This window comes from Dromaius novaehollandiae, chromosome 2, assembly GCF_036370855.1.
Source record: "Dromaius novaehollandiae isolate bDroNov1 chromosome 2, bDroNov1.hap1, whole genome shotgun sequence".
Lineage (NCBI taxonomy): Eukaryota > Metazoa > Chordata > Aves > Casuariiformes > Dromaiidae > Dromaius > Dromaius novaehollandiae.
In genome coordinates, this window is record NC_088099.1 from 64,839,329 (window position 1) to 64,862,303 (window position 22,975).

Here is a 22,975-nt window from a genome sequence, read left to right on the forward strand (position 1 = left end):
ATCTCTACAAGTATACACATAAAGAAAGTGCCAGAGCTTCATGTCTAATATTTCCATTAAGAAGTTATGGTGACAGAATGCATCTCATTTATGCTCGACTTCAAAGTCCTGAATAATAAGTGGCTGCACTACCCCAAAAAGTACATGGCAAGTACTAATAAAAGGCAATGCCCATAAACTGCACTACCAGGACTGCAGTTGTCATTATTTACTTATTAGAAGAAAACAAACAGGAAAATGAGCTCTGAAACATGCCTCAATGAAGAGAAATCCAGAGGTAGAGAGAGAGAAAAGAAACAGTGTTGGCACAGCTCGCATCTTAAAACCTGATGAAGTCTCAGAGTCAATAAATTCAGTTGATTTCCAACAGGTTCTACAGTTCTTTCCATAGCATGTTGTATTTTGCTGTCGTATTTCACATAGCAAGGCCACGTGCTCCTAGGCAGCGTGGGCAAATCAGTAAGATAGCCTTCTCCTCCTAACAACATGCATTCACGATTGGCTTTTACAGCACCCCATGCTGGTGCCTCAACCAAGAGAAACGGAGGCTCAGCTGCCAGGGCGATGAGGGAGAGAAGAAAACCAGCAGCATAATTTGGGATGGGGGGGGGGGGGGGTGGTTCTGCTCTTGATGACCTCTAGCAAAGGCCTCAAAATGATAGCCCAGTGTGAATGGAAGTACTTCTGACTAAAAGTGTCCTTCTGCTTTCCAGGGGTGCCCCTCACTATTGGACAGGGTATGAAAGCTGGATGAACACGGACAACCCTGCACTGTGAAATATTAAACATTCGTCTGCGCTAAACGTTTTGCAGAGCTGAGGCTCGGCTAAGCAGACTACCATTTCCTCCAGCTCCACGCTCCACACCGGGGGCAGGGAGGGAGAAAAAAAGAAAAGCTCTGACTTCCCCTTTCTCTTTGTGGTTTTAGAGATGGCAGATAACTGTTTTGATCGTTTCCTCACCTCTTTCCTTAACTCTTCAAGAAACGCCACACACTTTAGATACTTTTTTTCTTCTCTGTACTGCAAATTTACTATGACTTCTGGAGTGACTGCTTGACAAATACTTGACTTGACGTTTATTAAATGCCAAATCCTGTCTGACTGTTGTTAACTCTCTATAGTTTTCAATAGCTAACTGAAGTGTGTCTTTTTCCTTACAGCAGTGAATATAAGTATTGCTCCGCTTTAATGAAATCGTATAGAAAGAAACTTTCCTATTCCCTTGAATGTACAAGGTAGCCTTCTGGGGGTATAGGTGAGAAATCTCAGTTCCTGTGGTCTGGATTTAGCACCCTAATGAAATGTACACAAGTAGCAGAATTATTGAAAAATTATCATTAAATAGTGGCTCAGATATAAAAATACTACTTATTGTTCATATAAGGGAATTCTTAGCATATCTACACATAAGCAGTTATTAACGTACCTACAGGAGAAAATACTATTTCATCTGCACTCAGCTTTTTACATTTGCTTTGCGTGAAACCTGCACATTTTAAGACTCCTCACTTGACAAAAAGTATTCTCTGCTCCCCAGTCTTTACAAGGTATTCTTTTAAAATAAAAAGCTGAACAGTTATAAAGCATCTGCTTGTGTAAAAGAGTGATTCAGCAGGAAACATGCACTTGAAATACCCTTTACAAGAAAGAGCTTATTCATGCAGGGACAGTTGGCAGGGATATCTCAGACTCCACTCGCATGCTCTTTTTCCAGTTTGTGTTGAAGAGATTCAGATGCCTCAGAGGAAGCTAATCACCATTTTTATAGGCCATGGAAAGCAGGGTCTGGCTTAGAATTGTAAGTGCTTGCACCAAAGCTTTCCAAGTGAAAGCAAAGGGCTATAAGTTAATGTTCAACAGAAACTGGCAAATCTGCTGTACTCACTGAGCAGTGTGGTCAGGTATGAATTGGAAGTGCATACATAAAATAACGTAATAAGTAAGGTTGCTCAAAGTTCAGCTGCAGTATTTCAGACACAGCATACTAAATGGAAAAAAAGAAGAGGGGATGAAAAAAGAAAAAACCTAACATACAAAGTGGTTTAGCCAACTGTAGTCCTTCCAGAATTTCTGCTCATGTTAAAGATGTGTTAAATCAGCTCTGGTGCAAGTCTGAGCCTACCAGTTTTCCTTAAAATTCTTAGGAAATACAGGAATAAGAGCTTTAGATCTGCTAGTCAGTACAAGCTGAAGTCAGTGGGATTACTCAGAAAGTAACGTCCTATATAACTGGAAGCAAAGTCAGTCATAGCCTATTGCAAATACTTTTAATGTCAGCATAATCCAGACACAATCACCGAACACAGATTCACTTATTAAATGCAGGCAGAAAGTGTAACAGTAAAAAAAAAAAAAAAAAACAAAACAAAACAACCCCCAAAGAACTTAAAAAACATCTTATTTTTAGTGATCTGATCTTTGTTTATTGTGTGACTCTGATACGATGAATGCACTGGATCTAGTTCAGACCATGTCGATTCCCTCTGAAGTTTTTGATGTTATATTTTAATCAGTCATTTAAATATATGGCAGCTGTTCCATGTGAAAATACTTGCACTTTCAAGTTATCAGATATGAATGTGTATTTCATAGGTATATAATAATGTAAAAATACATACTTGGGCAGACAAAATCAGATATGACGTAACATCAGGTTTACAGCCACTTACACTTCCAAAAATATACCGAAAAAGTAGGCATCAGTCCTGTAAGGCGTGTCCCTCCAAAACCACAAAAAGAGGAAGGTATTACAGCCAAATGCAGTATTAAAGGCCACTACTGGATATTTAGATCTAAAACACTGTACTATCCTACTTCCTAATTCACTTAACCCATGCCACTTACACTAACAGCAACTAGTCTACCACAGTGGTAGACAAGATTAATAATGTATTAAGTATCTACTTCAGCAACCAAATCAAAGATTTTCGAAACACAGAATAATTTGACTGCTGTCACTCCACTGATGTAGAAAAAAATCCAAACAATTTGTAGCTGCAAAAAGTGATCTTTATTTCAGAAGCTATTACGAAAAATGTTAAATGGGTCTTACTTTAGAGGTAGGCCTTAAACTGCCAGTACTACTGTGACAAATATTCTGTTTAAAAATAATTGTTTCATAAATTAAATACAGATATTTGTCTCAAAGCAGCTCAGGCAGAGCCACACATCAGGCGTTAAGCATGCTTCACATATGCAATGCTCGTAACCAATGAGAGAAAACATCCGGTGTTACACTGGGTGCCCAGAGATATGAATCCTTTGAAGGCACAAGAGAAAGACTCACAAAAAGGACTGTAAGCAGTACCACATCTAGCTGCCTAAAGAAACCTGACATTTTATGGATCCTTTTACACTACTGTAATATTGATAGAAGAAAGGAAGGATCTGAAAAGGAAGTATTAATCTATTACAAAAATGTCAGGCTACAGAGTTAGCATTTTGCCATCAAAATACAATTCAGCGTGTCTTTTCAGTATATATTCAGCCTTCACTCACTAGCAGCAGCTGCATACTCTCACTCTATCATGTGAACTTAGACCACACAGAATGTGCTCCAACAAATATCCTTTGTTAAAAAGATATCTTCAAATAGCTTCAGAAAATGTCAGCTATATAAATCTGCTCTAGGATTTGCCCATCACAGCAGATGAGATTAATATAAAAATACTGTCCTAAAATGAATGAAAAATGGAATCTATAAACTCTGTGTCATATGCATGTAAGCAGGCCACAATGCATGGCTTGCGCTGCTGAAAGTTCTGGATTTCTCTTTGCGGCAACGTGTTCTCTTCTGTTTTCAATTAAAAGTATAAATTTAAAATCCTGGAAAATTTGAGGGGTGTGTGTGGGGGGGAATTAAAATACAATACTCATTATGTCTGGGGACTTGTTTGTCAAACTTAAATAGCACTGAGGATTTGCAAGTCATGAAATTCCAGTCTTGCTGCCCTTGGCAAATGAAGGAAACCAGATTTTTCTGAAGAAAAAGTTAAGTATGTCACACACTGTAAATAATGTTTTAACTAATTTACTCATTAATTTTTGTTTGTTTCATTAGCCTTGTGCTGACTACAGTACTGTAAACTGATGCATTAAAGAAACTGCATTTAAAGACTAGCTTTAAGCACTGGATTAATTTGTAATCAATCAGGAGGACTGAGGAGAAGGGGGTTCACTGGTGAAGACAGCACTTTATATTATTATTTCAAAGCCAAAAACTAAAGCTGAGCCAAAATAATCCCTGCTGCAATTTTAACCATCTTTTGTAGGTGTGTGAACCAACAGATATTTAGACATCATGGTATTTTTGAGACACTGCTTGGAGATCTGCCTCATCAGGAAGCATTGGTATTCATTACAGCTGCACTCAAGAGTGGCAAATCATTCAATAATCTAGACAGACTTTTAAGATTAATTGTAACTTTTGATATATATTCCTGTTGACTTAAAGGACCTAAACAGACTGTTGCACTGGCACTATGACGTGCGTTCAGGACTCTTTTTCCAAATAAGCTGATTTCTGTCATGCCAGGCAAGAAAACATTCTCTCTCCTCTTTCACTCCTAGTACAAGAGTCAAGCCAGAGCTGTGAACCTTTTCTATGGCAGGTGAAAACTCTTAAAATGCAACTTTAGTATTGCAAATGTTGAAATAAATTTCAATACTTCTCTCCTCCTTCTCCTAAAGGACAAAAGCAAATCCTTACCCTTCCCAGGCTAACAATCCCAGTTCTGTTTAAAAGACTTGAGATGCACAGCAAATACATAGTCATCTTCTTCCACAGGTCAGACAGGACAGCTGTGATAAAAGATTCTGGATGGCCAGAGTAGGAAAGCTGAAGAAAAATACATATGCATGTATGTATGTATGCATGCATGCATATGTGTGTGTGTGGGTGTATATATATATTTTTTTTTAATGAGGAGGAGAAATTGCAACATGGAGGCAAAACTACTTTTGGATATGCAGCTCTCTGGCTTTCCCCCGATAAGCCTGGATTCCCACCCACCCTTCCTTACCTTGGTGATTTAGGGAGATGCGGTTAGATGGTTCTTGGAATCCCGGTTCCACCAGATCCTGACGACCATGAGCTGAAGTCTGATCTACATTGTCCTAAAAGCAGAACAGCAGAGAACCTTATCAAAAACAGGCATTCTGTATTCCCCGTAAGCTATACTGCTCAGAGCCAAAACACTGATACAAAAAAAATCTTTGCCATAACTCTGAAGGAGAAACAGATGTAGCAGAAGTGGGGGAAAGATACACATACACATAGGGGGGCACAAGATTGTCACAAAAAATATAGGTGGGCATGAATGTAGAATAAATGACTGTGCTGTTGGCTCATCTGTATGTCAGTTTTACATTTCAGACTGAGCAACAGTGATGCAAATGTACTTCCTAGTTTAACAAAAGTTTCTTCTTGCATCAAATTATGTAGAGGCTTAGGGCTTTGTTTTCTTTAATTCTGAGACTGTGGCTTAGGGATTTGTAACTAATTAACTGGACTGAAACAGATTCAGTAGTGAACTACCAAACCTCAAGAGGAATCAGAAGTTCAGTTTAGATAAACATTCATGATTCTGGTTGCCAACCTGAATTTTTGTCATACTAGAACTCTCACAAGATCAGGTTTCGAGAAGTTCTAACATAGACTGAATTTGGCTAAGTCTAAAATCCCACAGTTTCTCACAGATCTTGCCAAAGAGACGACTAGGAGAGAATAGGAAAGTTGAAACATAAACAAAAAATAAGCAAAGTAAGATAAGTCACATCATTGATTTTTAGAAGTACCAGTATGAGAAGGAAATTTGGAGTAGGTACACAGTTCTACAAACTTGACATAACTTTGTATATACCAGTTAAGGTGGGTATGGAAAAACAGAAGCAAGGCCATGAAGTTCCTTATACTAATAGATTACAGCCCATAAGGTGTGCTGCAATGACATACGTGACTGTATACACATTGCTACTGTGCCCAAAATGTGAGATAAATCCAGTGCCATGAATCACATGTACATCAAAGCCCAGGAAGCACCTTCATGGCAAATCACGCTGTAGTTACGGCAGAGCAGTAACAGGCACACAGCGCCTGGCAACTCCACTGCACACAACTGTGAACCCCCTCACGCAACATTTCCAGTTTGCGGATTGCAAATGAATGTTCAAAATTGTAACGTGTATAGCGTTCTGGGATAAGAACTGCATATAGTTACACAGGATATGAAAATAAAAATATATTTTGCGTCCTTCGGAGAGACTACCTCAAACGGCAAATCCTTGAGCTTCAATTCAAGAGCCAACTGAAAGGAGACTTCCCATCAACATTACTGTATTTGCTCTTGCTTTCTTGAAATACCACAACATTTGTTAACTGTCTCATTGAAGCTAACCGAATATGTATTAGGAACAAGCAACTCAAGCTCCCGTCTCATTCAAATCCCTTGCAACTGCATCAGTACCACTTTTAGAGAGCCCGTTGCTTTCCCCAGGTATATCTAGTTTTCCCTGGGATAGCACACAGCCAGCACTGATGTAGACCAGAAAACACCTGAATTTTGAATCTCGCGCAGGGCAGTTGAGACTTAACAGTACCGCAAGGTAACTCCGCAGGATGCAGAGAGCACCTACAAAACAGAGTCACGTCCCCAGAAAGCTTAGCACAATTCCTTCGAAGGCTCCAAGGACAAGAGTGGGGAGGAAAACCTTGTCTGGGAAAAGTCCGAGTCAAAACTTGAACTGCAGTTGCTTGCTTTTCAGGCATTTCAAGCCTAGTGCAAAGCACTACAACCTGGTACAAAGGCTGAGCACTAAACATCTCGGGCATTGAGAATAAAGCAGAATATTCTTCCTTGTAGTGCAGGACTCTTCTTTGCACCCTATGTAAGTCAACATCCTGTATTTTTATGGGGCAGCTGAAACCCCATGGGAGCAGACGCAGTTTTAGCAGTATGAAGCGGCAGCTCCACCTCCCGTGAACAAGCTCAGACGTCTTCTGCTGCGTGGATGCAGTTGCGCATTGCCTCACACTGGGGAAGAGCAACATGTAATCACAACAGAAACGTAAGGTGGAACAAGATAAGACAGTCATAAGGTATTTGCCTCACACTTTAACGTGTTTTCAGTTATGTCAACACATAAAAGCACCCACTGGAAGGCAAAATTCACGCAGAGCTATGCAGTTACAGAGATGAGACGTGGCTGAGACACGTTTTTTTACCTGTGGATTTCCCATGGCCCTAAGACACAGAAGTTTTACTGAGAAGACCTTACTTCAGAGATTGAGGCTTACAGTTAGCTGCAAGCCAATAACTTTTCAATTAAAAGGTTTCTTTTCTTTTTCTTTCTTTTTTTTTTCTTTTTTTTTTTTTTTTTAGAGCAATTGCTGCTAACTTAGAGAAATAGGATCAGAGTAATAGGCCATGCTTAGAACCGCAGGCCTCAGTCACAGAGTTTAAGGCAATGTCACAATGAGATATGCCAGGAACAGAGGCTCCAGTTACCGAAGCTGTGAAGGGGTGGTCAGGGCGACCTTCGCAAAGCCAAAGCCCCTGCTGTCACGGTGGCTGAAGGCCCCTTCCCAGAAGGGCAGCAGAGTTTGCCTGGGGCTTAAGCAAAGCGAGGAACAAAATGTCCCTCCAGGCCCATGGGCCAGCGCGCCGCAGTTGCTGGAGCAGTGGCTGAAGTCGAGCAGCAGCCCTGCATAAACAGAACCACACCTGCGAAAGCAATGCGGGCAGCGCAGGAGAGGTAAGCACTGGGCAATTTTAAAGAGCTCATGATAGTTTCACATGACCCTCCAGAGTCTATTTATGTAAGTCCTTCAAAGACAAACAGTGGCACTTCGCCAACTGCAGCAGAAGTCAGACAGACACTGGAACAAGGTACAAAAAAAAAAAAGTTATATAATTGCTGTGCGCCAAGGCTCCACGGCGCGGCTGCATTGTTCGGCACAACCTTGGCCGGGGCTGCCGGCAAGATGGGCACCTGCTTTTGTCCATCATTCCCTCCCCCCGCTGCCCCCAAAACCCTGCTCCCAACGAGTCATGTGTTTTCTCCGTATTTTAATCCTCGGCTAGCTCCCCTCTTCCCATAAACGCTCTCAATACGAAATTAAAGCATGTTACTTTACTTACTGTATCGCCCAGCTATTATTACGGTATTTTTAGAAGCCGGTTTGGGCATTAGCCCTCGCTAGCTTGTTTGCATGTGCTATTTGCTCTGTCAGTCAGCGTCTGCGACCCAGGTTGATTAATCAAGTGACTAGCCAGAGCGCTACAAGGAACTGAAGCCAGGTTTAGTTTTACAGAGTCCCTTAGTGCGCTCAGAATTTCGTATGGCCAAGCACACTGGCGCTGCAGGTTAGCTTCCAGGGCCCTCTGCAAAGCCGCACCACACGATGCAAAGTGCTACCCGTCTGCATCACATTAAGAGCTGCGGTCCATTCATAAACAGTATTATCTCCCTGTATCAATAACCAGGACAATGTGGGATTATTTTTCAATCCAGAAGCAAGTCTTTCAAGTTACGCTCATTCATCTGTGACATACTGTATTTGCTGCTATTTGTGCTAGTATGGTAGCTGCTGCAGTTATCAAAGAAAACATTAAATCTGACATTTTAATCAGAGAGAGACTCAATCAACCGCATATTGGAGTAGCTCTGCTGTCTGCATAAGCGTTCCTTAATTGCCTGCCTTGGCTCCAAGGACTGCTGTTCCTGTCTGCAGTTTAGCTCAGTAGAGAGCAGCATTTAACAGTGGGAGGCAACGGTTTTTGGCTGACCAGTGTATTACTCGCCATCACTACTGCTCTCATCTTGGTTCCTTCAGTGAAGATTTTCCAGTCATTCAGACTAATTTTACAGGTAAATGGGGTTTAGAAGGGAGGACGTGGATCCACAAGTACAAATAATAAACTACCATCTGTACTTCCATTTCCCCTCCTTTCTTTACAAAGAAAGCAACCCTAATTTAACTAGGATGGAAAAAGTTGCAGTCTTAAGTAACAGGCAATTTCCTGGCCTCTAGAGAAAGCTACTCCAGCTTGCACAGCCACTGGAAGTTTAAGAGATTAAGGAAGGACACAAGTGGCAGCAGAGCTTCTCGGAAGCCCCTGGGAGCACGTCCAGACTTTGCATGTCCAGACCACCAAGACGACAGTGCCTGAGCTTGGACTCGCTGTAGCTGTCTGCCAACCCACACAGCCATGCCCCTGAACAAAAGGTTCAATTGAGCAAGAGTCACGCAGGCTCCTGCCAGCAATCCCACAGCGACAAATTAAGATCATGACATACTTCTGATGTTTGTACACTGTCCAGCACAACAGAAAGCAAAGTCAGATGTGCTCAGGGGCTCCACTGCAGTTTAAGAGACGATCAACACAGATAATGCCTTGGTTTGCACAGAAGCTCTCCTACAGCTACGGCACATCTCTGCCCACCTAGAGGTGTCACTTTATCACACAAAGTAGATGTCTCAAAACTAATCAAGCATGAAGAGAAAATTAGCCAGCTCATTACTTGAGCTACCTTAGCTTTACTCTGTTCAGGCAGCCTGTGTAAAGCCAAATTAAGTACTTTCTGAAGTAACTAAAGAAACTATGGCAGAGGATTCACATATAAGTAGGTTTAAAAAAAGCAATTATTAAAATTCACTGATGAGGAGTCCACCAAGGGCTATTAAGGAGTACTTACAGCTCCTGGCTCAGGGAATCCAGAAGCAAGAAGAGGATACCTTGAGAAATTACACTCTCTTAGATCTACAACTTGTTACTCTTAGAGACTGGATGCAGAGGTAGGCGAACACTTCTTTGGTCTGATCCCAGGCTGTCATACTTAGCATGCTTCTGCAGTTCCTTCTGTCTCACTAGACAACAAACAAATCAGGCAGCATTTCTTCTGAGGGTGACTTCATACCATTCTTTACTTCCCAAATAAAGGACATTTTGCATGTAAGTAAAGTTAATTTTTTTCTATGTGAAGTTAATAAAGTGATCTATATCTGTTTCTGCATTGTTTTCTAAGCTATGCTTCTTTTTACATCATGTTTTTGCAGCTTTGGGTTACTTAAAGCCCCACATTTTACAAGGTGGCATACAAAATCAGTTATGGGACATGCTGAGTATTCAACTATTTACCCAAGTGAACTTTCCTTTAGTTTACTGGTATCTGCAGCCAGCAACAGTTTCTCCTCTGTCACTCAAATTTACACTTCGCCCTACGAAGGCAAACGCGTAGACTGTTACAAGAAGAAAACCACCAGACAGACCCAGATCAACGTCCAAGCTCTAATCCAAACTCCAAGGTCTAGACCAATTAGTAATGCATGTGATGCTCCTTTCTTAAGATTTAAGTCACTGGGCTTCTTAGCAGCTAAACACAGCAGTACTGTTTCCTACCAGGAAGCTGTTCAGTACAGCATATTTTCAGCCTGCCTTACCACTGACACCCCAGAGCATGAGGAAATTTGTCTCAAATACAGCTGTGAGGGAAGATCGAGGCTCTTGGGTTTATCCAAAGTTATTGTTTTGCATACGCTTTCAAGTTTACTCAAGCACAGTTTACATTTTTTACTGTCTTCTCCTAGAGCTGTTTCTGGGGTGCTCCAAACTCATCTTCCCTGGGCTAGTGCTTAACATGTAATAGAAAGGGGGGGGGGGGGGCGCGCAGGAAGGCTTTGCACACCAGGCAAAAAACTTGAAAGTACATTCTCAGACAAACCACATATTACATAATTAAAGAGCTGTAACTAGCTTTCCAGCCTCTTAACTATAGTCATTTGGCTAGGTAAGAGCCAACTGAAAGGCTCAGTAAGTCAACAAAGCAACTGTGAACCTAGAATTTTAACATTCCTCATTGCTAAGAGAGCTTGTACAAACAAGGGCTTAAAATAAAGCCACTTAGGTTTGTCAAAAGTCAGGCTCTATCCTGAAGTAGCAAAACCACTAACAGTTGGAATTCATCTGATTTTACAATACTGACTGTCAAGGCTGACAGAGATAACCCCAGGGATCTACAGTAAACATGCCCAGTTTTGGATTGTTAGAGCAATGAAGCTAGGAGAACATTGCTTCCTATAGTCCACCTGTTACGCTATATCACCTCTGAACATAATCACTGTGAATCACAGAAAACATGCAATAACCTGGAAGGGTACACAGAACCTTTGCTGTCCACACATTCGTACAACCCTCAATAGACTGAAAAGCCCATTCGATACAAATGCAATACCCACAAGAATCACAACATGCCATTAAGAAAGAAAGAAAGAAAAACAGACAGACCTGTGCCCATGGTCTACGTCTCTGCAGCGGCAAGGAATTTGTTAAATGAAGTTGTGATCACAGGAATTTTATTACACCCCATGATGCAGGGGAAGGCAGAAATATTTGCCAGTCTGACCTCAGAAGAACTTCTCTCCTGAACCCCATCTGAGTTTTACTAACCCACTGCCCAGAAACTGCTACAATTCAGAAAAAAATGGGTTTTTTGGATCCAATCTACACCAAAACCCACTACTGTGCATACTCCAAATCAATGAATGAAGTGTTTCCTCTTCTATACCAAGAAAAGAAGCTTTATTATATATAAAGAAAGTGCCTTTCAGACTGACATATTTATACTGCATATTGGTATAGCTAAGCCAAAAGGAGCTATTTTCTGAAGATGTTTCGTATTTATTTTACAGAATATTATCACAGCTATGTGATTTGCCAGTACCTGCACTGCGGCTACTATCAAGACAGCACTGTTTCACGCTAGAAGATACTTTCAGCAACCAGCCAGTTTCTTCCATTTTCAAAAAAATGGCTCTTCTGCTCTGCGGAAGTGCTCTGCTCCACTTAGTAAGAGCTGGACTACAATTAGCAACCTCCCCAAAGCCATTTAGTAATAGCAGTTTATTCTAAAAGGCTTTTCTCCAGCAAGGCAGGAGTCAGCACCCCATGTTAGCTAAAAACTTCAGCAATGGACTTCCACAGCATGCACACATATGAGCATTACAGATTCAGCTTCTATAGGTTGAACTTTGTAAAACCTGCATTATCAGGGTTTTAAATTCTATTGCAACTGTAATTTGACAAAAATTGCTTCAAATTAAATAAATATCTCACTTGATACAGTCCTTTCTTACTACAAACTAACAATTTCTGCAAGACTTTAGCTGCCCTTCGGGTCTACGCACAGTTAGCATACAGAGAAAATGCATAAATATATTCCACAGTGTGTACATTTTGGACCAGACCTCATTTATTATGGTAGAAGAGATTCAATGCATCATGGTTGCTGTCTTTTAATCATCTAGCAAGAAGGGAATCCAACTGACAGGCTTAGAAATGCTAAAAGCTTTGTTCTATTTTTAATGAGACTAAAACCACTGTGGCTGTTAAGAGACAGTTTACATAGTTTACAGCTAAAGTAAAGTCTTGAAATACAGAGAAAAAAAAACAAGTGCACAGTGAAAGCAATCACTTCTTAAACCTGTCTTCAGCTAGAAAGCACTTACAGAAATGAAGCATTTGTTTTCTGATGCAAGTTTTTCGCTTCATTTTAATATATAAACTAGGCTCCATTTCATTTCTTACAAAACACCATTGAATAGATGAAGTTTATGTTAGGAAATAGCATTGGTTAGAGATTTTCACAGTAGAAAATTATATGCTTATATGGAAATTCTGTTTCTTCTATTAGTGCCCATAGATCCTGACAATGAATCTTTAGTTTGTACTTAATTGTAAGTTAGCTTTACCTCCAAAGAAAGTCAGTCTCACTGCCAAAGGACTGCCACTGACAAAGCTACAAAAACCCTGCTTTACTGCACATTCCAAGTTCTTTCATTTTGGTCAATATTGACTCTATTCATAAAGTCACTGAAAGATCCATTTTCTGCCAGAGAACACTGTACTTGGTGACAGGAGTTAAAAAGAAATTGAATTTTGCTACTACTACAGAGTATAAGATAAACCAAGGAAAGATGTCATATTCCTCTTTTTAAAAATAAATAAATAAATAAATAAATAAATAAAAGTTTTCCAGTGGGATTTAGCATCGTTCTGTTATCAAAGGATTGATATTTAATAGACTATTCTACTTAAATTGAGTTAAAAACATAGCAAGACTCTAATGAGCTTGGGCATACATCCATACCAACTACTATACTAGATCGGGTGCCCACCCAATCTAAGGGAGTATTTTACCTCTAGGAAGTGCAGCTGCTTGTAAAACTTTGACCCCCATAAGGATTCTTGAATAGGCTAACCTCCCAGGGCTTGTTCAAGTTTCTGAAATGCCTGGCCAGACTATACTCCCTCCTTATAAGAGGAAAACATGAGAAACACATATGAGAATATTTGTTTGCAGGTGCTATGGAAAATCTGAGCATATAATGCACCTGCCAACACCAACATACCAGTCTACTCTGAGAGGCTCCTCAAAATGTTTTAACTTGCACTACAAAAAAACCTCGACATGTTCCTTTGGGAGAAGTTGTTACACACAGAAAGAAGGTACAAGTTATCTGACCATTTTCAACCTGCTGCCCTCCCCAAACTCATCAGACCTACGAAATAGAAGGTAGCTCATCTGTTCTACTTGGCATCAAACCTACTACAGCTCCGGTTATAGCAACACTGGCAGCCAGCGGCTTCTAAGAATACTGGCTGTGGGATTTGGGTTTTGAAAGCACCCTTGCACGAAGTGCAGGGGAGATGTTCTACGAACTGCCTTGGACAGTTTGTCCCAGCTCACGCTAACGATGTACTACATTAACCTTTTTGGAAGGCTCAACGCATGAAGAGATGACCCAGTGGACTCTGGGACTTGGCAGTGCGGAAGTTCATTTGTGTGTCCCTGGGGGGGGGGGTTGGGGAGGGAAAGGGGAGAGAAGGTGCTACCTACGTTGTAGGAACTACTGTTTCTATGCAAGTACACTCCTTTTAAGAACAGGTATTCAAAACTACACTTTGGAAGGCAGCAGCTACAGCTAGATGGCCTAAGTTACATTTAAGTGCATGTTCCCTTTTAGCTAGGTACCCCTGAAAACTCAAGAGTAGTGAAACTCTAACAAAGGAATGAAAATAGCTTGAAACAGAAAGCAAAGAGATTGATGCCACCTGAAAATCGGTCTCTTTTCTTAAAGGCAATAGTACTGTTCCCTTTTGTCTTCTTGATGGTTCAGGTTTGAAAAAGGCTGATAGGGGAAGATGATTCTTCAATGCCCTTGACAGAACCAATACAATAATAAACTTCCTGTGTGGCAAGGGCCACCACGTTCACAATGACATAATTCATAGGACATCTGCTAGCAAAATAACTCCCACAGTACCAGTGAAATTGTTTTTTGGGTCTTCATCTTGAAAACGTGATGAATTTCAAATGCCATGCTGAACAACTTCATATACAAGAGTACTCTGCTGTCCTTACCCACTTCAGCTGTCAGCAATATGGCCTTTATCTCTGTCTGCATTTCCTAGCCTATCCGCTCAATTGCTGCAGTTCAGGGTGTGCTTGATACCTCTCCCCTCTTGCCCTGCAGAGTGATCCTTGGCATTAGCTAGCAATTAACTAGGTCTAGAAATGGGTTATCCCGTTCGACTGAACATCTGATCTTAATTATATTGACCACACACCTTTCTGCTTAAAGAACTATTTATCTGCTGCATGGTGCAATCTGCCCCAGAACTAATTCCACACCTCGGACAGGGATGTTAATGCTTCCCGTGGCTTGCTGCAGTTAGATATGGAATTAACTTTTCACACATCTCCCAAACAGCAAGTCTTACTAAAAAGAAGGTATTTAAGATCTCAGAAATGAGGTAAAGATTCATATATCCCAGCTGACAGCTCTATAACTTATTAAAAAAAAATCACAGGTATAGCTATTCTAAACCATGACACTTGTGCCTTTTCATCATTAACAATCCAGCATCAGATGTTGTATGGGAACAGACCACTGCACTCACCCACTAACCACATGGCAGGGTTCCAGAATTTCAGAGCAAATCAATATGGTAGTTTATGCAAAGAAAAGGATGGAGTTTAAGAAATAAAGTTGTCTACAACATATAGGTTCTTAAAAAATTAATGTTGTTCTTTTGTATTCCTTACATTGCAGCAAGTCTTCAGAAAAAAAAGTTACCAATAAAACAAGATGCATTTATTTTTGCATCTCTTTCATTCTTTAATCATGTTTGAATTTTATTTGACCTTCATATTTTCAAGAAAGTGACTGCATATTTCTGACTGGTCATGAAAGCAGTTTTTCTAAAAAAAAAAAAAAAGTGTCCTCAGTAGAGTGTTGCTTTATTAGACTTCATAAAGCCACTGCTCCCAAATTTTAGTGAAGGCAGGACAATATTTTGAACACGAACTATGCTACAGTGCCACCTACATACAAATTCTCAATTCACAACAGTTTGAAAGAAAACAAAACAAAGGCTAACACCAGTGATTTGGATGTTTCAGCACACCAGTATCTTATCTCTATTTCTTGAAATGAATGAAACCTGCAGTATTTTGAGCATCTCCATATCCCTTAACAGAGTATGATAAAGAAATAACTAATTTCGCTACAGTAACATTTGAGCAGCTCATAGACACTTTTTAGCATGACGGATTCTCTTAGCAGATACTTTACCTATGTGTCTGATTTTGAAAAATCTGGTTACAATATGAAATGTCTTGCATTGTTACAGTTGTCCCAGTATTACTAAAACAGTCTTTTTTTTTTTTTAATGCAGTGGTTGCCACCTTTTCCCCTCCTCACGGAGGGTGAGCTAATTGAAAGTAGCGCTACCAATTATCCTGCATCAAGAAGAGGGATTTATCAGAACATCTTTATTGACTTAACATTCTGTAAAAGAAAAAAATTCTGAAAAGCTCAGCAATTTGTATTTAAATAGTAACAGATTACATGTAAAGTTGCAAGTTGTCCCTGGAAAGCCCAATACAAAGCCTAAATCTTTATTTTTTGCACAAACTGGCACTGGATTAAAAAAACTGCTTGCTAAAAGCAAGACTGACAATCACCTCTTCTTGTGTGGATTTTTTTTTTTTTAAACTACTTCACAGCAAAGAGTGTTGAGTGACTACTTGTTTTGATATTCAGCTTCTCCCTGCGTTTTGCTGAGGCCTACTGGATACATCCAAAGTGACCCACAGCACTTGAGAACATACACTGCAACATTTTAATATGGTTAACAACAATGGCTCTTTTAATTCTACATAACTTCTCTGAATACTAGGCTATGTTAAGACCTTAACAGATCAAAGAGCTTTCATAATTGCCAGTGTGTTATTGGAGGATGGTATTGTGTGCCAAAAATTACAAAGGTAGCACATGAAAGAAAGCAAACAAACCAACCCAAACAAGACACACATGTACAGGGTCCCCAAACGATGACAGATCTCAACAGCCATGCAAACCCTGGTCAGTCAGAAGAAAAGGGTTTCCAGCTTAAGAAACCCCAAACAGATAATAAATAAATAAATAAATAAATAAGAAGCATGTGTGCACATACTGCAGTATTTCATTGCACTGGTTTTAGCAATGCAGAAATGCTGCAGCTACTAACCACAAGAACCCTGCTGTCAAACCGACTTAGGCTGTTGACTCCAAGGAAGTTAGCATGTGATCAGATGTGCTGGTGTTAAACCAGTATTCAACTGGCTTTGAAAGATCTTTCTCTCCCCACTTTTCCCCTGAAACCAAAGAACAGGGGGGAAAATACAAGACTTGTTTATTTTGCAGTTTGAGAGGCTAGCAGCTTGCACATGAGCAGCTACCATATCTCAGCTGAGAGAGTGATTAACTCCAGAATTCAGGGTGGTAGCATTACAGCATGATCAGTATTTACTCTACTGCTTCCTGAACTTTTGAGCTATTTTTTCTGACCTGAAAGCACAAGTTGATGGAATAAAGGTAGTGAGAGAGATTCTTGCAGAGATTAAAGTCAAATCAGAGATCAAATAAAGAAACAGCAGAATGAGGAAGAAAGGAGTAAAACTTTGAATTAGGCTTCAGAAGCAAGCTTTGAGTGAAAGGAACAAGCCACCTACTGGATACAACTGTACTGAAGACCATGTCATCTAGTCAAAACAAGAAATTTTATTGTTGCAAATTACCTGTGAGTTATTAGCACAATACCGCAACACTGACACCATGTGTGTAATCGTGCGTTCCCATAAGGTACCTTATCACGTCAGTATATTCCTGTTCTGGAAGATGCTGGTGGGAACGGCAATGAGAAGTTTCTGATCTTGTGGGTTTGCTTTTATTTTAAGCTGCTGGGCAAGTCGTGCTCCAAAAAATACACTGTCAGAAAACTATTTTTCCAACCTGTTCTCATCCAACATAGTAGTTATATCTTGCTACTAAATTGTCCAGCCAATTCATGTTCAACAGCCAGCAGTTTATCACAATTTTGAGGGTATAAAGGGCTCCAGAAAAAAGCATCACAAGAGATGCCTTTTTCAGAACATACTTAGCACATTTGGTTAACCTGTCAGTGATGTCAGGGAAAAAAAAAAAAAAAAGAAAAAAAAAAAAAAAAAAAGTCATGTAGAAATTTCATCAGCAAGTGTGTAGGAAGGCACCCAAACTTCTATTATGCTACCCTATACTTCCTTATGGGCAACAGTAGGGAAACAGGCAATTTCAAGTCCTAAGGTGAAATTCATGTTTACCTTAGAATGCAGGGAAGAGATTCTGCAAGTGCCTCTAACCACAAAAGGTATAAGACAGCTATCCCAAATGTTAATATTAATATTTGGTTAGAAAAATTCCAAGTCTGTCATCAGTTTTTTTAAAAAAAAATTCACATAAAATTGAATGTGCATATGTGGGTGGGTACACATGCTATAAATTGCTCTAATATATGGATATCTGCTACATTTAAGGGACAAACTGAAATGATCTAACAAGTATAACACTAAAACATTCCATGTACATAGTAAAGAACGTATATGTTATGCATGAATGATCCCAGAGTTACCTTCTGCAGCAATCCAATACAGTGAACTATTTGTTCTAGCTAAAACTATATATCAAGGCTCAATCCAGAAGCAGGATCTAATTGTGAGATTTTAAGAGTCAGAACAACAAACGGAAGGGGGAAAAGTGAAATAATAGTTTATAAATCATACCTATTGCTACAGTCTTCCCATATCCTTTGTCATTTCATTTAGCAATTCCTTTTTTAAAATCAGAAGACAGCACAGAAAAAAAAAATGTATTGGGGATGGAAAGTAGAATGTTACTCAAAAACCTAATTTACTCTGGATATCTAATTTGCCATTGACTTACAGGGAATTATTCTAAAGAATAATTCAAGCAAAAGCATACTTTTGATGCACAAAGTCACGCTCTTTACATTAAGAATATCTGACAAGATGATGTAGCAAAATGCTCTCTATATAATTTTCCTTAAAGAATTTACCAAACCCACTCTTAGAACTCTGCTCCTTAGTTAGATCCCTTTTAAGATACACCAGCTAAGTTCATTAATTCATTTTATTTTAAATGAGAATATTTGAAGCATTACAGTTAGTGCAAGATAGCAAAAACAGAGCTTTTTACAGAAGCTCCAGCGCCAGGTCAGCAGTTTGTGGATCTGTTACGCAGTTTCAGAACACAGGCTGAAATAATCTAAACAGCTTGGAGAACACAGGCACGCATAAAACACCAGTAAGGTATCATCCCCGTTTTTCCATCACATATTCTCTTTGCAGTTTTTAAACTAATACCACTTCTTTCTGTGCCTGACGATTTACATGGCTCCAGGATCTTAAAGCATTCCTCTCCCAAGGTCCCTCTCTTTTTTTTTTTTTTTTAAACTATTTATTTTGCATAAAAATGAAGGTGATATCATGAGAGAAAAGCATCACCAGGGAAGCTGCAAAAGGCAGTTTATGTATTTCAACAGCTCTCACAACATGTTTACCATTTCATCTTTACTATAGGTGCCATCAGTGGCAAATTATGAGAGAATTAAGCTGAGAAAAAATACTGTGAAAAGCAGGGAAAAAAAGAGAGAGAGAGCGCGCATGTGCGCTCAAGAGAGAGAGACACCGAGACCTGGGCTGCTGCATTTGGGGCTCTGCAGACAGTCAGGATGAGCCCAGCAGTGACATCCTGGATTGAGCCCAGTGGCAGGCCCGCAGGCTGAGGAGGGAGCATAACTTCTAAGTTACGGCATCTTTCAGCCCATACTAGCCCCCTTTGAGGGGAGAGCTGACTGCAGCAGACCTGGGCAACCAAACTATGCTCAACACGACAGTGGCCTCCTGATGGCATGAGCTACCTGGTCCATGCTGGGCAAACCATTGCCAGCATCCTTAAAAGAAGGACTAGCCCCTAACTTGCTGAGTTTTTCCCCTCTGTGCACAATCAGGAACCTGCTTCCACCCTTTGGCTGGTGCCTGAAGGACTTTGAGCAGATTCCTTGAGAAGCTACAACACCCAAGAAAGACCATCTCCCCAATGGCCAGTCCAGACTGCAGGGGAGAGTTGCACAGGTCAGCTCCAACAACCACTGTTTCCATCAAATTGCCACCCACAGCTATAACAGCATCACCAGTGGTGGCAGACCCCATGGCCTCCACTCCTGCCTAGCCAAGGGGTCCACACTCACCTGCTAAGAGAACAAGGATAAGCCCAAGGGAGAGATGGGGGTGGGGGGTGGTATGCAGATGAGGAGCAGGAAAAGAGTGCATGGGAGGACTATGCAGGAGAAAAGAGCACTGCTCCTCATCAGCCTGCACCTAACCCCTCAAGGAAGTCCAAGGCAGCTTAGGTGCCTGCCAGAGAGGTGGAGAAGAAAGAAATCCCACAGGCAGGCATAGTGTCCTTGCAATACTAAAACAGTTCTTGCATTTCAGGTCTCTTGTGAATCCTTCTCTTCCTGACCTGTGCTGTCCCCTGCAGTGAGAAGAGGTGGCACCTCTTCTGCACTGGACCCCCGATGGAGAGGGGAGGAGAGGGCCTGGCCAGGACTCCTGCCCCAGCATGCCCAATCCTGACCCCACCACAGGGGTATAGAGCCAGGGGAGCTTCTAACCGAAGTACAGCCACACCAGTGAAGCCTGAAGGCAGAAGCTGGCAAAACATATAGGCAGTGTGGGGAGATGTGGTTGGCAGCACATCCTCAGCGAAGGCAGCAGAGCAGAGAGCCCACTTGGATAAAAACCTTGGGACAGAGAAGAAGCACCAGGGACGGTAGGAGGGTGCCACAACAGGGGAGAGAGTATCAAGAGCTCAGCTGGGAAGCCACAAAGGACAGAATGGGCCTGGAACCACCTGGCCACAGGCTAGCACCCCAGGTTTTCCTTCACCTCTGTTATACATTGGTGAGTCCTTCTGTCCCAGCTCAATGCTTGTTTCCAAAAGAGGCTAATAAAAGACATCCATCAGCCTGGAGAAGCTGAAAACATGGAGCTTTCTAGCTGCCTAGAGCAGGTAAGTCCATTTTTGCAGCTGGGTGTGTGGGATGGAGAGAAACTGGAGACAATTCAGCTAAATCACACCTTTGACCCACTCACAAGCAAGCAGTGCAATTCCAGCAGAAGCTAATTTTGTGCACTGCAAAGATTTCTGGAGTGGGCTGAAGACAACTTCACAACCCAGATGATCAGTGAGCAAATTGGGGAGGTGCTCTGCTTTATTGATGAACCACTAAAACTGACTCATGGACAAAGACAAACTGGCTGGGGAGGCAGAGGTTGATGGTGGCCCGATACCCTCCTGAGATGAAGGGAGCAAGAGCAAATGAAGCAAGACTACTAGCAGAACTACAGTCCTGAACTTCAGGAAAGCAGATTTTGTCTTGTTCAGGGATCTGCCTGAAGGACAAAGGTGCCCAGGAGAAGAAGCTGGTCTCCAAGGGCAGTCTCCTCCAAGCACAAGAATGGTCCATTTGGACATGTGCCACATCCATGCGATTTCCTGCAAGTCCAGCCTGAATGGACAGGGAGCTCCTACCTAAGCTCAAATGCCCAAATGCAAAGAAGGTGGAAGCAGGAAGGGGCTACCCAGGAGGAATATAGAGATGCTGTAACTAACACAGAAAAGATCAATGGTTTCTTTGCCTGATTTTTCACTAGTAAGGTTTGCCCTCAGGTCTCCCAGGTCTCCAAGCACAGTGTTTGGGGGACTTTACTCCTAGTAAAGGAAGGTGAAGTTATGGACCACAGAAGCTAAGTGGACATACACAAATTCATAGGACCAGATGGGATGTATCAAAGGGTGCTAAGGGAGCTGGCTGATGTCACTGTGAGGCTGCTATCATCTTCAAGAAGCCACTGTGATCACAGGAGGGTCCTGATGACTGTGAGGGCGCAACTATCACATCCATCTTCAAAATGGGCACGGAGGATATGGGGAACCACAAGCTGCTCAGCCTTGCCTCAGTGTCTGGCAAGATTATAGAACAAATCTGCCTGGAAGTCATGTCCAGGGACATGAAAGACAAGAAATCAACTGGTAAATCCATGCTATCTGTTCCAAAGGACAAGCCATGCTTAACTAACCTGGCATTTCAGCTCAGTTTTACACTGTTTGTATTCTTATGAGTCTCATCTCTCAAGAAACTCAGAAATTTACATAGATTATGGATCACGGTGCTGTCTTTTGATTTCATCATACTGTTGTAAACACTGATTTCTTCTAATATATAGCTAAAATGTTACAATATTGGACAATCCCATGGTAGTAATTTAGAACATCAAATTATTTTCATTACAAAAGTAGGCATACCATTTGGACTCCGCACAGCCCAAAATGATCTGCTGCAGATACAGCAGAAGACCATAGAAAGTTAACTACAATTTTGAGAAGAATCCACTACAACAATGTAGATTCATCAGAAATCCTCCTTTGCCCTCACTGAAGAATCAGTTTTACAAAAACCTACGTGAATTGAAATAATGGTCTGTCACTCTCCTACACTAATAGCTTCATGAACTTTCAAGAAAGGTGCCAACACCACTTTATCAGAAACCCCCTTCTGAACTGTGCAGAAGTATTCAGTATTCTGGGGAACTTGCCAGCATGACAGTATTTACTGTATGACTAATATGCATTAACGAAGCACAAATGGACAACTATTTACTTGTGCTAATAACTAAAGCACTTTATTAGAGCTGAGGCCTCCAGCATGAAGGATTGCCAGGTTCCCCTTACTTGCCAAAATTATGTCAAAAAAAAACGGAGCCAGTGTGTGAGACTTCAAGAGCTACAGCCAGCATGTAGTAGAGTCTTAAGTCATTGTTTAACATTCAGCTTGCAGAGGACAAGCATGCTGCAAAACCACTGGCTGTTTCTGAGGATTTGTCTTTTCATTGTAGAGACTAGGACATGCACACTGGTCTTACCACTACACAAGCCAAAGCTATCTTAAAATAGCAGCAAGGCTTCAGAGCTTTGTTGTATGTTCGTGTTCTCTGACTGCTTGCTTGCTGTCTTTCAAAACTGGAAAGAAAATGCTATCATAATGCCTCAGATTAAAGCATCAGTACTATGCAGCAAGAAGGACCCTTAACACGAGTATTCTGGTCCTATGTAAACTACTACTGAAATCTGATCAATTCAATAAAATTCCATCCTAAAAAAAGCAAAGCCAATTCTTCAAGAATAAAGATAAAGTCCTAGTTCTATATCTTGATCTCCATGCCACATCTCTGAGCACGGCACATACCTGCAATGGTGGAAGTGAAATACAAACATGAAAAGCAGCAAAGCTTTGTGGGAACCTGGTGATAAAATAAAATAAAGAAGTATTTCAGACTTTAATATATTAGGTATTGAAAAGGAAAAAAGAAACCTAAAAGATGAAAAGCAAGCAAGTGAAGATCCTTTCCAGTCATAGCTAGCGCTAGCTAGAATTGATGGGTTCATCCCTAGCTTTACAAAGGAAGTGACATATCCCCAACCAAAGCAGAGCTCACTGTGCTCAGCGAGTTTAGATTGTCCTCTCATTTGA

The 22,975-nt window shown here is 40.9% G+C and overlaps 1 protein-coding gene across 5 annotated transcripts in view; it reads right to left on the minus strand.

Moving 5' to 3' along the window:
* GRB10 (growth factor receptor bound protein 10) overlaps positions 1-22,975 on the minus strand; it is a 156,167-nt gene that overhangs the window by 85,042 nt on the left and 48,150 nt on the right. For all 5 annotated transcript variants that reach the window (XM_064506697.1, XM_026102299.2, XM_026102300.2 and 2 more), the window contains exon 3: positions 5,024-5,117. In XM_064506697.1, coding sequence (XP_064362767.1) covers positions 5,024-5,117 — 94 coding nt within the window. The remainder of the gene's footprint in view (positions 1-5,023; positions 5,118-22,975) is intronic.